The sequence below is a fragment of the Hemicordylus capensis genome, chromosome 3 (assembly GCF_027244095.1).
Source record: "Hemicordylus capensis ecotype Gifberg chromosome 3, rHemCap1.1.pri, whole genome shotgun sequence".
In the NCBI taxonomy this organism is placed as follows: Eukaryota; Metazoa; Chordata; class Lepidosauria; order Squamata; family Cordylidae; genus Hemicordylus; species Hemicordylus capensis.
Window position 1 is genome coordinate 293537314 of NC_069659.1, and position 13032 is coordinate 293550345.

Sequence of the window (13032 nt, forward strand, 5' to 3'; positions counted from 1 at the left end):
GTACATAGACAGCATCTAACCTGACTAAGAGTCAGTGTTATAGTGCCTAGTGAATGTGCAAGGTTTCACCCAGTGTGCTGTTCTGCAAATATTTTCTATGAGGAAACAACCCCAGAAGGCTTTTGTGACACTTAATGGGCAGTAATCACTTAAGGAACTCCCTTGTCAGATGCTTGGCGAGCCGAGCCAAACCAATAGCACTCTTTAATTACTGAGACAGATTGGCCTTGGAAACTTTGACTCCAAAGTTTTCTCTCATGTTTTCTCTCTTCTTATAGAAACCAAAGTGCCCAGATTTCGAAGCCTTGATTCTGTTGATATCGGCTTTCAAATATGTTCTTGAATCTAACCTGTGCCACTACCCTTTCCAGTTCATGTAAGGAGTTAGGGCACAAGGAGGGTGATTTGTTTTCATGGAAACAAATTCTCTTCCACAACTCTTGTGAGTGGTGGAAGAAAATTTGTTTCCATAAAAATAAGTGTGTTATAGTATTCTCTATATGGCTAAGGCCAAAAGATGACTAAGTATGTTATAACCCTGAGCCATTTTGGAAGGGCGGTATATAAATCAAATAAATAAATAATAAATAAATACTAGTATTCTCTGATGCCTTTTAGGTTTAAAATCTGCCAAATTTTAGTGCTGCATGATAATGTCTTTACCAAGCCTATATATTTAGTGGGGTGAAGGATTGTGCAGAAATCTTAATTGGCTGTGAATGCTGTGTATAATTACAGGACTAAGCTACTGCAAGGTATCTTATATTACATGATATTCAGAACATTGGTTTTTCTTTGGACTGCCAAATTTCCCAATTCATGTAATATCTTCATACATTTATTTCCCCCCAGGTATTTTCAGTACATTGACACAGGGGATTGTCAATCTAATTAAACTACCATCGCTCCGGACGGCTAAATATCTTCAGACTGGACATCAGCATGCAGAAGCTACAGATGAGGTTTGTGGTTTTGATTCAAAACTTGTGGTTTTAATTAGTACATTCAAGCCCAATTTTAGGACCACTGTCCTGTATTCTGCAGAATGGAAGCACCATTGGATTCAGCAGGGTAGATAAATGCTTAGGAGTAGGTTTTCTCATGTTTTCTCTCACAGATCTTTTTTCCTATGCAGTTGTTCTTTACTTTTTGGCCTAAGCAGCAGCTCTTCATGCAGGTCCTTAAGAGTGACTATAGTGCTGCATGGATGAAAGGCCATGAGAAATGCCCAGTCAGTACTGGATGGGGGAAAAGAGATTATTTGCAGTTTACTGCTACGGAATTGCATTCCCACCCATATGGTGCAAGGCTACCTTGGAGCCTTTTGATGGCAAATGAGGGGGATGCTAGTGTATGCACTTAGGTAAGCAGATCTGCAGCCTTTCTGATGAGATTGCAACTAGACAGAAAGAAGTAACTCATTAATTACCCTGTTAATGAGGCACACATCCTTTATCTTGTAAGGACAGAGGTTGTGGCCCATTAGGATTTTGAACCGGCACTTGCATTGCTTGAATGAAAGTATTTCTCTTCCTGGTGAGTTTCTTTTAGACAGGATGAAAGTAATCTCTGGAGATGTAATCCATTATAGTCCAATCATTAACATACATTTTATGTCACCAAACAAAAAGCCACAACAAAACCAATCTAGCCCTCTCTAGGCTTTAGAAAAATTCTGGTATGGGTGAATAGAAGTGTTGATCCAGGTGCTGAAGTTATTTCACAGTACTGTAAAATGCCTGTTCTGTTACTGCTTGTGTATGTGTGGCACATTTTACATCACTGAACTATACATATGCAAATACAAATGCTTTCTTAAAGATTTTTTCAAATGCTTCTGATACTCTGGATGACGAGCAGATGGAATCTACCTCTGGAATGCAGATGCTTGAGTTTGGTAAGTCTTACACGTACCTTGACTGAATTTCTGATCCAGTACACAATCTTATTTCATCTATCTGTATATATCTAATGGTAATTGAGGCAAGAGAGTAAAAATATTTAAAATATTTAAATTATGGAAGTGTGTACCCTGTCTTCCTCTCACATGGTAGTTATATTTTCTCTACATAGGTAATATTCTTCATATGTAGTAACCATTCCTCCACATGGTTTGAAGTAGTATCTTATGCAGTATAATGTTATATAATATAGGATAAACCTCAAGGTTGTGTCTTCGTGTGTGTGTGCTCTCCCCTGCTAACTGAGCAAAGAGGCACTTTTTAAAAGTGGTGATTCTCTATTTAGCAGGGGGAGAGCAGCTTATTCTATCCATCCCCAGAAATTCATCCCTCCAGTGTCTGTTGCTGGTGTCTATCTTGTGAGCTCTTTGGGGACAGGGAGCCATTTTCATTCATTCATTCTCTATGTAAACCTCTTTGGCTATTCTTGTTGAAAAGCGGTATATAAATATTTGTTGTGGTAGTAGTAGGGGTATGTGTTCACACACACACACACACACACACACACACACACACTCCTGTAGATTTTCTAATTTTTCCTCCTGTCATTGTGTCATGATTTACCTGTAAGTCGACCTGTTGTGGAAAAGTTCCAGGCTTCCCTTGCAAGTCGATCATTAGCAAAGAAGTCTCCAGGCTGCTGTTCCATATAACAGACTTCAGCCCTTTCTTGCCGGTGGATTTGCTCACAAGGAGGACTTTATCTTGGTCTTGATAGGACAGACTGGAGCTGCCTTCTCCTGAGCAGACTTGGCTATGGATTGGTACACCAACTTGCCCCTTCAAGCAGCAAGCTGGGACATTGGCCTGCAAACAAATCTCCTTTAGTGAGGAGATGCTTACAGGGGTCAAGTGTAACTGACAGAAGGAAGTCCAGTAATCCTCTGAGACCAAAACAACAACATAGACAGAATTATTTGAAATATTTATCTGTTTTTCCTGTTATCTATTTCCATAGACAAGGAAGCTACTTGTGGAACCAATACACATGCACATGAAGAGATGGTACCTAACTATAGCAAAGTTATGTCCTGTCTGAGGTAAAGCCTGCCTTTTTTGCCTCTTTAAAGTTAGAAATTTAGTGTTACAAAAATATGCTGTGTGACTTTCATATTCGAAGTTAATGCTGCAGCATCAGCCATGTGAATTATTACTGCAGGGATAATCTCATCTCATGCTGCATTTCTACACTTACTGCAATTTGTAGTATCTTCTACTGCTTAAAGAACTGACTTCTCTAACCATAGTGAGGAGAGAGCTACAGCATCCAGTGTCCAGCCTTCATGATTCTGTTCTGTGCTTGACACTTAAAGTTAGTTGAGAAGAATGGAAAGAACGGAACAGGGCATCCATTGTTAGTACTGGACTTCAAGAGTCTGGGAAAAGAAATGTGTTGAAAGAGCCAAAGAATGAGTTGAGGATAATATATTAATGTCCAAACAAACCACCTTGTACACTTCTCTTGTTTGATACATACAACTCTTTCTATGCAGCCAAACTAAATGAGTAACTGCAAGGAATTCGCTCATTATTATTGCAGAGATCAGTATCAACTTTAAGAAACCTTAGACTTTGCCTTTGGTTATAGGAATTCAGGGGAGCCAAAGGAATGGAAGTATGTAAGATCTGAGGGAGGTTTAAAATGGCATGTAGTAAATTGGGCTCTCTGACATTATATATGCACACTGCTTGTCTGGATTATTGTGTCTTGGCTCATGTAAAGAAGAAATGTGCTGACAACCCTCTGCTTTTGCCCTAGGACTTACTGTCACGCAATTGAGAGGGGTTTAGTTATGGGATGCAAAGGCAGCTACTGGGAGGAGGAGAGATAACTGAAGATCATCTCTTGCGCAACAGAAAAACCTGGTGCATCGTCAGAGGCTTAGTCTGGATGATGGCCAGTGACTGCTTAAGAATCCTCAAATGCTCAGTTTCTAGAATAGTCTTTTGTTGCCAAACTGAGAATTTGAAAGCTTTAGTAGTATCTTTAATTCTGAAGTCCCCTTTACCCCCTCTTACCAGGCATGACTGCAGTGCCAGGAAGAACAGCAAGACAAATCACAATTCTCTTCCAGATGACTTGCCACCATGGAGGCTTGCTACTCACCGACACTTGTTAGACGTTCCCACTTTAGATACTGGACGGTATCTAAAGAAGCCTCACCGTACAGTGGAAGAGGCAAGTCCAGTTTCATGTAGCATTTATATTCTGAAGTATCTTTATGAATTGTGTTGTGACTACAAAATTATGTTGCTTGATTCAAAGGCGTTGTAGTATTGGCAAACACAATTCATTTTGGTATTGGCTAAACAGTATTGAGGATTATGGCCTTTTGGGGCTACATAACCCAATATCTCCAACTTTAAAACACGGTACATTCCCCATATTATTATTGATTCAGGTTGAGCTCTGTTACCTAGAAGTAACAGTCCTATAAATAAATGGAGCCAACTCCTAGCTCTCTGCAGCAGGGACATCTATTTATAGTCCCATGAAACCTTCCTTGGAGTTTGTCTTAGTCTTGCAATGAACTAGTTGCTGCAATGAATAATCATTTGTTCCTGGCAAGTGGTTTTACTATTCAAGCCACCCTTTGACATGCAGGTATGTGAAGGTGGGTAGGTAGGCCATTGTTTTTAATTGATGGACAAAATGAGGGGATGTTATCAACCTGCATGCTTGCATGCAGAAGGTTCCAGGTCTCAACCAAACCTCCTATTGCCAGTTCGAGCAGTCACAAAAATGATAGAGCGATTGCCAATTTTAGGACTGCCCCTTAGTCGAATGATAAAACATGGTTTGGGATTTATGTAGAACATATGACTTTGCTTCCCATTAAAATTATAACATAGGAAGCTGCCATATACCGAGTCAGACCATTGGTCCATCTAGCTCAGTATTGTCTACACAGACTGGCAGCAGTTTCTCCAAGGTTGCAAGCAGGAGTCTCTCTCAGCCCTATCTGGAGCTGCCAGAGAGGGAACTTAGGACCTTCCACATGCAAGTGCTCTTTCCAGAGCAGCCCCATTTTCTAAAGGGAATATCTTACAGTGCTCACTAGGGATGTGCACGAACCAGTGCTTCCCCCTCCGGCACTCTGTGTAAAAATAGTCTAGTGGGGCGACAGTGTACCTCCTTGCCACCCCGTTGCTCCCCCGACTGGAAGTGCCCATTGTGCATCGTGAGCCCCAGCACCACCTTCTGAGTATGACCCTCAGAACTAAAGGTAGGAGCGGAGCCACCATATAACTGTTCCCCCAAGTCCTAACCCGGAGAGATGACCTAGAAGGATACCATGTTCAATGGTACTGAAAGCCGCAGAGAGGTTCAGGAGAATCAACAGAGCCACTCCCTCTGTGTATCTCCCAGTGCAGTTTCAACCAGCTCCAGTCTCATTTCCAGGCCAGAAGCCAGACTAGAAAGGATCTAACTAATCGGATTCATCCAGGGCTGCCTGGAATTGAGACACCACCATGCTCTCCAACTCCTTGCCCAAGCAAGGGAGGTTAGAAACTGGTTGAAAGTTATTTAAATCATCTTGGTCCAATGAGGGCTTTTTAAAGAGGGGCCTACTGGCTGCCTCCTTCAGCTGTGGGGCACTGCCCCCTGCCTCAGAGAGACATTTATCACCCACGGACCTAGTCCCTCTATAATCCTCATGATGCACTGATGTGTGTTGAATTTATAAAGTAGGAGTTAATACTTTAGCTTATCTAATGCATTAGTTTTGCCTTAAATTTTTGATTCCAGTTCTACAGATCAAGGTCTACTTGATCAGTGTTCTTTGCAGGAATCCCAGCAGACACTCAGGTGATCCACCTAGAAGTGGTCAGTGGACACCGATCTGTCATCTGCTCACCATTGTTCTATATTTGCTTACTGTAATGTGTTAAATGTCCTTTCTACTGCTTTAAACACGAACCTATGATCTTATTTCTCACCTTGGCTACTGTACTCTTGGTTCATCTTTGATTACATACATTGGCTAGTGATTTCTCCTGTGCTCTCTAAAACAACACACAATCTCAGTTTGAGCCAGTGGTGTGGAAGGGATCATCATTTGGATGCCAACTTTAGTTCTCTACAGTCTGTAGACCAGTCCCTTGTTATACTGTGACAGTTCTTTATGAATTAGGATAAATCACTTGCAGCCTGATCTATGCATATTTATACAGAAGCAAGTATTTCAGAGGGACTTGCTCCAAAATAAGTGTGCATGAGATTGTAGTCCTAGGCTCATTGTGCGGCAGTCTGTAGACTGGTACAGTAAGACAGTTTCATAATGACTGGCATTTGCATAGTGGAGGATGTCACAGGTATATGTTTAGACTGGTTTAAGCATGCAGGAAGTAGGAATTTCACGACCCTTTTAATGGTAAATAACTTCATTACATTCATCCTTTAGGGAGTTCAGAAAGAGGAGAGAGAGAAATACAAACAGCTGCTGGAGCAAGAAAAAGAAAAGAGTCCTAAAAATCACTCCACAATAGCAAAGCACTCAAAGTAAGTCCCTGTAAATAAATAATAAAAGTCCTGGAATGAAGTTACTGATCAATGTATTTCAAGTGGGTGTGGAGAATGTTCTTGAGTGATCTTGTTTTCCAGAATGAAATGAAACAGACTAAGATAAATTTAGCTTGGTGATGTTGTGACTTAGAAACGTCCTAATTCATGTGCAACAAGAACATATCAAGCATCAAAGAACTAATAAGTGTTTGCATCTGTGTAGAGCTTTTTAGCCTCTATAAGTAGGAACACACAACTTGATCACCACCAGCTATAGCAAGATACCTGGCAAAGGATGAAAAAAGAAAAGGCAATATGCATAGGCAGCCAGTACCCCATCTTTTTCACTGTTGGGGTGCTATTGATTTCTTTTAACCACTGTCCAGCTAATGTGCTGCATCTTCCCTTCAAGCTCATTTTGTGTTTATGTAATTGTCAATCTAAGCTATATTCAATGCGTGATGTTGCTGTGTAGCTGAAATGTCTGGGAATTCTTTTTTCTCTCTCAGAGTAGGAGGTCATTGCTTACAAAGGATTAACTTCCACTCATTGCTCCTGGTCAATAGGAAATTTCAGGAAGTTTTCAGGTAGCTGGAAGTCTGTCCCTTCTCCCAGCATGGTCTGGGAGTCAGATCCCCAGTTCCTTCCTGTCTTTGCTCCTATATGACAGGTTTGCTGGGGCTCCTGTCCTTTTCCTTAGAACTTCTCCTTCTCTTAATATTCGAGTGAACTATTTTCATTCAGTTTTTCCTGGTTGAAGTACTTCCCCTTTTCTTAAAAAAAAAAAAGAGAGAGAGAGAGAGAGAGAGAAGAAAAAATATTTTAATTGCAGAGCTACAATTGGCATGGAACCCACACAGGCCAAGGGAAACCTTGAAGGGCTCCCTCTCTGAGGACCTCAGCATGGAGGAAAGAGGCAGGGCCAGGTACAAGACCAAGGCCCCTAAGTGGCACCACAATCTTCCCCCTCCTCACCGCATTGGCCAGAGCTGCAGAAGAGAAAGGAATCCACCACTGAAGAGGCACGAACTAAGCACAAGCCCATTATTATTATTATTATTATTTCTTGTTTACACAGTCAGACAGGTGATATCGACTGGTTTGTTTTATCCAGACATCGAGTCCTTCCCAAGGACCTAGGATGGCTGAATTTTATTGTCAGTTGTTATAGATATCGTCGCAGAATATAGGCTGTTTCCAGTAAAGCTGCTTTTTGTAATTGGCTGATGGTGATTTCTGTGGCCCCTATGGTGTTGAGGTGCTCTGCAAGGTCTTCTGGAACTGTACCCAGGGCGCCAATTACCACTGGGACTATCCCCTGCTATTGCTATGTCGATTATTTTAACTTGTTTTTCTTTCTTCTCGACTACAGTTATATCTGGTGTATTGTGTGGCAGATGTTTGTCTGTTTGTGGTTGGAAGTCCCATAATATTTTTACATCTTCATTTTCTACCACTTTTTCAATTTTATGGTCCCACCAATCTTTGGCTACAGGTAGCTTGTATTTTTTGCAGATGTTCCAGTGTATCATCCCTGCTACCTTGTCATGCCTTTGTTTGTAGTCAGTCTGTGCGATCTTTTTACAACAGCTGATTCGGTGGTCCACTGTTTCATCTGCTTCTTTACAAAGGCGGCACTTGCTGTTTGTTGTGGATTTTTCGACTTTGGCTCTTATTGCATTTGTTCTTAGTGCCTGTTCTTGCGCAGCTAGTATTAAGCCCTCTGTTTCTTTCTTCAAGTTGCCATTCTTAAGCCATTGCCAGGTCTTGGTGATGTCTGATTTTCCACTTATATTGTGCAAATATTGACCATGCAGGGGCTTATTTCTCCATTTTTCTGCTCAGTTCTTGACTTGTTCTTTCTTGTAGGCCTGCTTTCTTTCATTGGTGTTGAATAGTTTTACGTTATTGACCATTTGAAGTGCATCTTCTTCACTGTCCTTTTATATATTCTTCAAGGCCTCTTTCTCCTCCTCTACTGTTTGATGGACTTGCAGCATTCCTCTTCCACCTGAGCTGCGAGGGAGGTAGAGCCTATCTACATCACTGCGGGGGTGCAGAGCATGACTGATGGTCATGATTTTCCTGGTCTTGCGATCTAACGTCTCTAGCTCTGCCTGGGTCAAGTCTATTATTCCTGCAGTGTATCTGATAATAGGTATAGTCCAGGTGTTTATTGCTTGTATGGTGTTCCCGCCATTGAGTTTGGACTTGAGGATTTTTCTAACTCTCCTGATGTATTCACTTCCTATTTTTCTTTTAACTTCAGTGTGTGCGATGTTATCAGCCTGGAGAATGCCCAAGTATTTGTAATGTTCTTTCTCTTCCAGGTTCTTGATCTTGCTTCCATTGGGCAGTTCTATTCCTTCTGTTTTTGTTATTTTTCCTCTGTTCATTATTAATGCAGCACACTTGTCTAGTCCAAACTCCATTGCTATATCGCTACTGAATATACGGACGGTGTTTAGCAGTGATTCGATTTCTGACTGGGACTTTCCATACAACTTCAGATCGTCCATGTACAGCAGATGGTTGATTTTACTTGATGTTTTAGTTGTTTTGTATCCGAGGCCTGTTTTGTTTAGTATTTGTGAAAGTGGGGTCATGGCGATTACAAACAACAGAGGGGATAGTGAGTCCCCTTGGAAAATGCCTCTTCTAATGCTAACCTGTCCAAGTGTCTTGCCATTGATTGTTAACTGTGTACTCCACATGCTCATTGCTTTTTTTATAAATATCTGAATGTTTTTGCTAACACCAGTTGTTTCTAAACATTTTAGTATCCATGTGTGAGGCAATGAATCGAAGGCTCTCTTGTAGTCAATCCATGCAGCACTTAGATTGGTTTTTCTTCTCTTGCAATTTTCTAAAATCACTTTGTCAATCAGCAGCTGGTCTTTTGTGCCTCTGGTGTTCGGGCAATTTCCTTTTTGTTCAACTGGAAGCTGTTTGTTAGTTAATAAGTGTTGCATCACTTCATCTGCTATTATTCCAGTTAATAATTTGAACATGGTTGGCAGGCAGGTGATCGGTCTATAATTACTTGGAAGTGCACCTTTTGCTGGGTCTTTCATGATGAGATGAGTTTTCCCAGTTGTTAGCCATTGTTCAATATCACCTCCTTGCAAAATGTGATTGAACTGTTTTGATAGTTGTTTATGAAGGCTTGTTAGGTGTTTAAGCCAAAAGCCATGCAGTTCATCGTCGCCTGGCGCAGTCCAATTTTTAATTTTCTTTGCTCTTTCACTTATTAATTCTGGTGTTATTATTAGATCTTGCACTTGTTGGTTACATTTTTTGACCTCTTTCATCCAGCCTGCTTTTTTATTGTAATCTATTGGGTTGTCCCATAATTTCCCCCAGAATTGCACTGTTTCTTCTTTATTTGGTGTTTCTACGTTTCTTGCAGTTTCTCCTTCTATGCTTTGGTAGAAACGTCTTTGATTCGACTGGAATTGGATATTCTGCCTGTGTTGTTTGATTCTGGCTTCATATCTGCTAATCTTCTTTGACACTGCTGTTATTTGCTGCTTCATTATTTCCAGGACTTCTCTAATTTTCCTTGAATCTAGGTGGTATTTTTGGATCAGATACTGTTTGGTGTTTTCATTCTTCAGCTTCTTGTCTTTCATATCTTTCAATTTACTAGCATCTGATCTGAGCCTGGAGATTTTATTTTCCATTCTAATCTTCCTTTTAGGTGATGTACTGCTTTCTTTTTTTACAGGTCCACTGATCTTATATCCGAGCTCTTGTGTTGTTGTTGTTGCTGCACTGTACATTAGTTGGTTTGTTTCTTGCAAATTATTGGTTGTTATTTCTGCAAGTGCAGCATTTATATCTTTTAATGCCTGAGCAAGTTGTTTTTTGGCAACTGTTTTTAGAACTGGTAGTCGAACCCTGGTGGTTGTTTGGTTCATGTGCTTAGTTATTTTTTGCTTTAGTTCTTGTTGCTTTTCTGTTAAAACGGCATTTGGGTTTTTGAGGTGAAGGCAAAGGGGAGGTTGCCTGGTTTTGATTTTGAAACAGTTCAGCAACAGTGGCATCCTCTATGTCCAACACCTCCTCCACCTGCGCCTGAGCAACTTCTTCAGTTGGTGGTAATTCGTCTTCCATATCTTGAGCCTGTTTTGCTTTTGCAGTTCTTCCAGTTCAACTTCTGTGAATACTTTATTTCTTATTATGAATCTTCTCTGGTCTGCTAGCCTTTGTTCTGTGATTTCTGTATCTGGATGCTTCTCTTTCCAAATCTGGTACATTCTTTTTAAATAACCTCTTCTAGTTGGACTAGACTTGTAATAGCAGATCATTATTTCCTTGTTGGCATTTTTCATATATTTTTTCCGCTTAAGCGACATTTCTTCCAGTAACCTTGCAGTCTCCAGCCCTGGTTGCTCAACTGAAGATCCTGAGTCCTGTTGCCCACTTTCCACCAGATGTCCAGGGACTCCAGAACCTGGCGCGGTCCTTGTTGACCCGGGCGACGACAGATCCGGTATAGATTTATTAAAGTTATGTCTCACCGTATTGTTGATGGGAGAGGCACTCTTTGTCTGGCTCCTCTGGTGAGACCTGTTCAGTATGGTTGGACCTCTGGCATAGCTCTCACCTTCCTCAGAGCACGCAAGCCCCACAACCCCCCTCACTGGGGGTTGTTGTTGTTTACATTTATATCCCGCTCTTCCTCCAAAGAGCCCAGAGCAGTGTACTGCATACTTAGGTTTCTTCTCACAACAACCCTGTGAAGTAGGTTAGGCTGAGAGAGAAGTGACTGGCCCAGAGTCACCCAGCTAGTTTCATGGCTGAATGGGGATTTGAACTCGGGTCTCCCCGGTCCTAATCCAGCACTCTAACCACTACATCACGCTGGATCTTATGCAAATTGCTCACTGGCAAAGCCAGTGAATTTTACTGCAGGTAGCCTGCAACAACTTGCTTGCATTGCAGCAGCAAGGGGAGCCTCTTGGTGCCTGAGACCAGTGTGACACCATTGGTGTCTGGTGCCACAGTTGCCGCGACACCACATCCTGCCATGCCAGCTGCCCTGTCAGGCATACAGGTGGCCATCCCACCCACGCTTCTGTCAGGCCGGCGCATGTGCTTGCCACCATCCATTGCCCTCATCACAGCTCTTAAAAAATGTCTTATCACCGCTTAGTCTGCCACCAAGCAGGGCACAAACCATGGACTACTGTCATTGCCAAGGCACCACAGCTTGGGTGAAGCCTCTGTCAGTCTCACCCTCAGTGGTGACCCTCCAGTGCGCGTGTTCACGAAGGGACGGTGCATAAAGCAGCTCTTTTCCAGTGCCTACTCATCTGATGGCTGGATGCGCTGTTATGTTCCGCCAGCAACGAAGAACCACGTGATTCACGCCTTAGCACTGTCACCAGGAATGGCTGGAGCAGTACAACTGGTCAAATGAGATAAGGGCAGAGTGCTACAGTTCTGATTCATCTGATCAGTGGCAGCAACTGACGGCAGAAACCTCTGGCTACCACCCAGTGAGTAGCTTGCACTGGGATCAGGAACTCCCACAGGATATTTCAGAGTGGTTTAGGGAAATGGTGGCGAGAGAACTGAGAGTAAAACTGCAGAACCGTTCCCAATCAATTGAGGTGGTGGCACGGGAACAGAGTTTTGCCCTGGTGGCACAGGCACAAATGCCACAGCAGGTACCCATGAGCCAACCCTTAGAGGTTATCAGGTCATCACTCCCACTCCCACCCCCTCCTAGGGCAGCATCTCTCTCCCTCCTCCTCCTCCCTCACCACCCTGAACAGAAGGGGAGGTAGAAGGCACTGCTGGTCATCCTCAAACTCTGGCCCAGAATCCTTGGAGCCCAGGCACTTCTGCCACCGCCGTGGGAGTGATGGTAATTTGACTGGTTCCATGTCTAGGGCAGGGGACCTTGTAGAGACTGGGCCCCCGGACTGAGACTCTAGCACTGAGGACCCGAGTAATAACAATTTTATTTTATTATTTATTTGTCTGTCTGATTTTTATACTGCCCTTCCGAAAAGGCTCAGGGTGGTTTACAATTAAAACAGAAGCCATTAAAACCAACAACAATTAAAACAGATATATAAATATAAACACCAATTAACAATTAAAACATCTTAAACAATTAAACAATAAGAACAATTAAAACCCTGAAAACAATAGTACAGATAGAGAGGAAGGTGAGTTCTGAGGAAGAGCTCACAGCCCACAAACCCAATTTTGCAGCTCTTTTCACAGGATTCGTTCATATAAGATAATTTTCGCTACGGCCAAGAGGGCTCTTAATGCTGCCTCCTTGCTAACCAAGGCACCAGTTACCATGAGGCAATCACCCTTGTCACAGGATGTCTTCCCATAGGCTAGTCATCAGCAACCAGTGATGCCCTTCCCCCACTTTTCCACAAAAATATGCTCGCCCAGTGGAGTAACCTCACATCTACAAAGCAGGTGGGCTCCTTCCCTCCCAAATTCTATGTTTTACCCAGCAAGGTTATGGCAGAGATTGCCGTGCCCATAATAGATGCACAATCATGAATAAGTACGTAGATGAGCAACTTGGGG

General features: G+C 42.3%; 1 protein-coding gene across 5 annotated transcripts in view; it reads left to right on the top strand.

Annotated features, from left to right (window-relative positions):
- Window positions 1-13032, top strand: part of SENP2 (SUMO specific peptidase 2) — a 48860-nt gene that overhangs the window by 9624 nt on the left and 26204 nt on the right. For all 5 annotated transcript variants that reach the window (XM_053311967.1, XM_053311964.1, XM_053311968.1 and 2 more), the window contains 5 exons: window positions 853-962; window positions 1822-1897; window positions 2920-3001; window positions 3984-4144; window positions 6372-6465. In XM_053311967.1, coding sequence (XP_053167942.1) covers window positions 853-962; window positions 1822-1897; window positions 2920-3001; window positions 3984-4144; window positions 6372-6465 — 523 coding nt within the window. The remainder of the gene's footprint in view (window positions 1-852; window positions 963-1821; window positions 1898-2919; window positions 3002-3983; window positions 4145-6371; window positions 6466-13032) is intronic.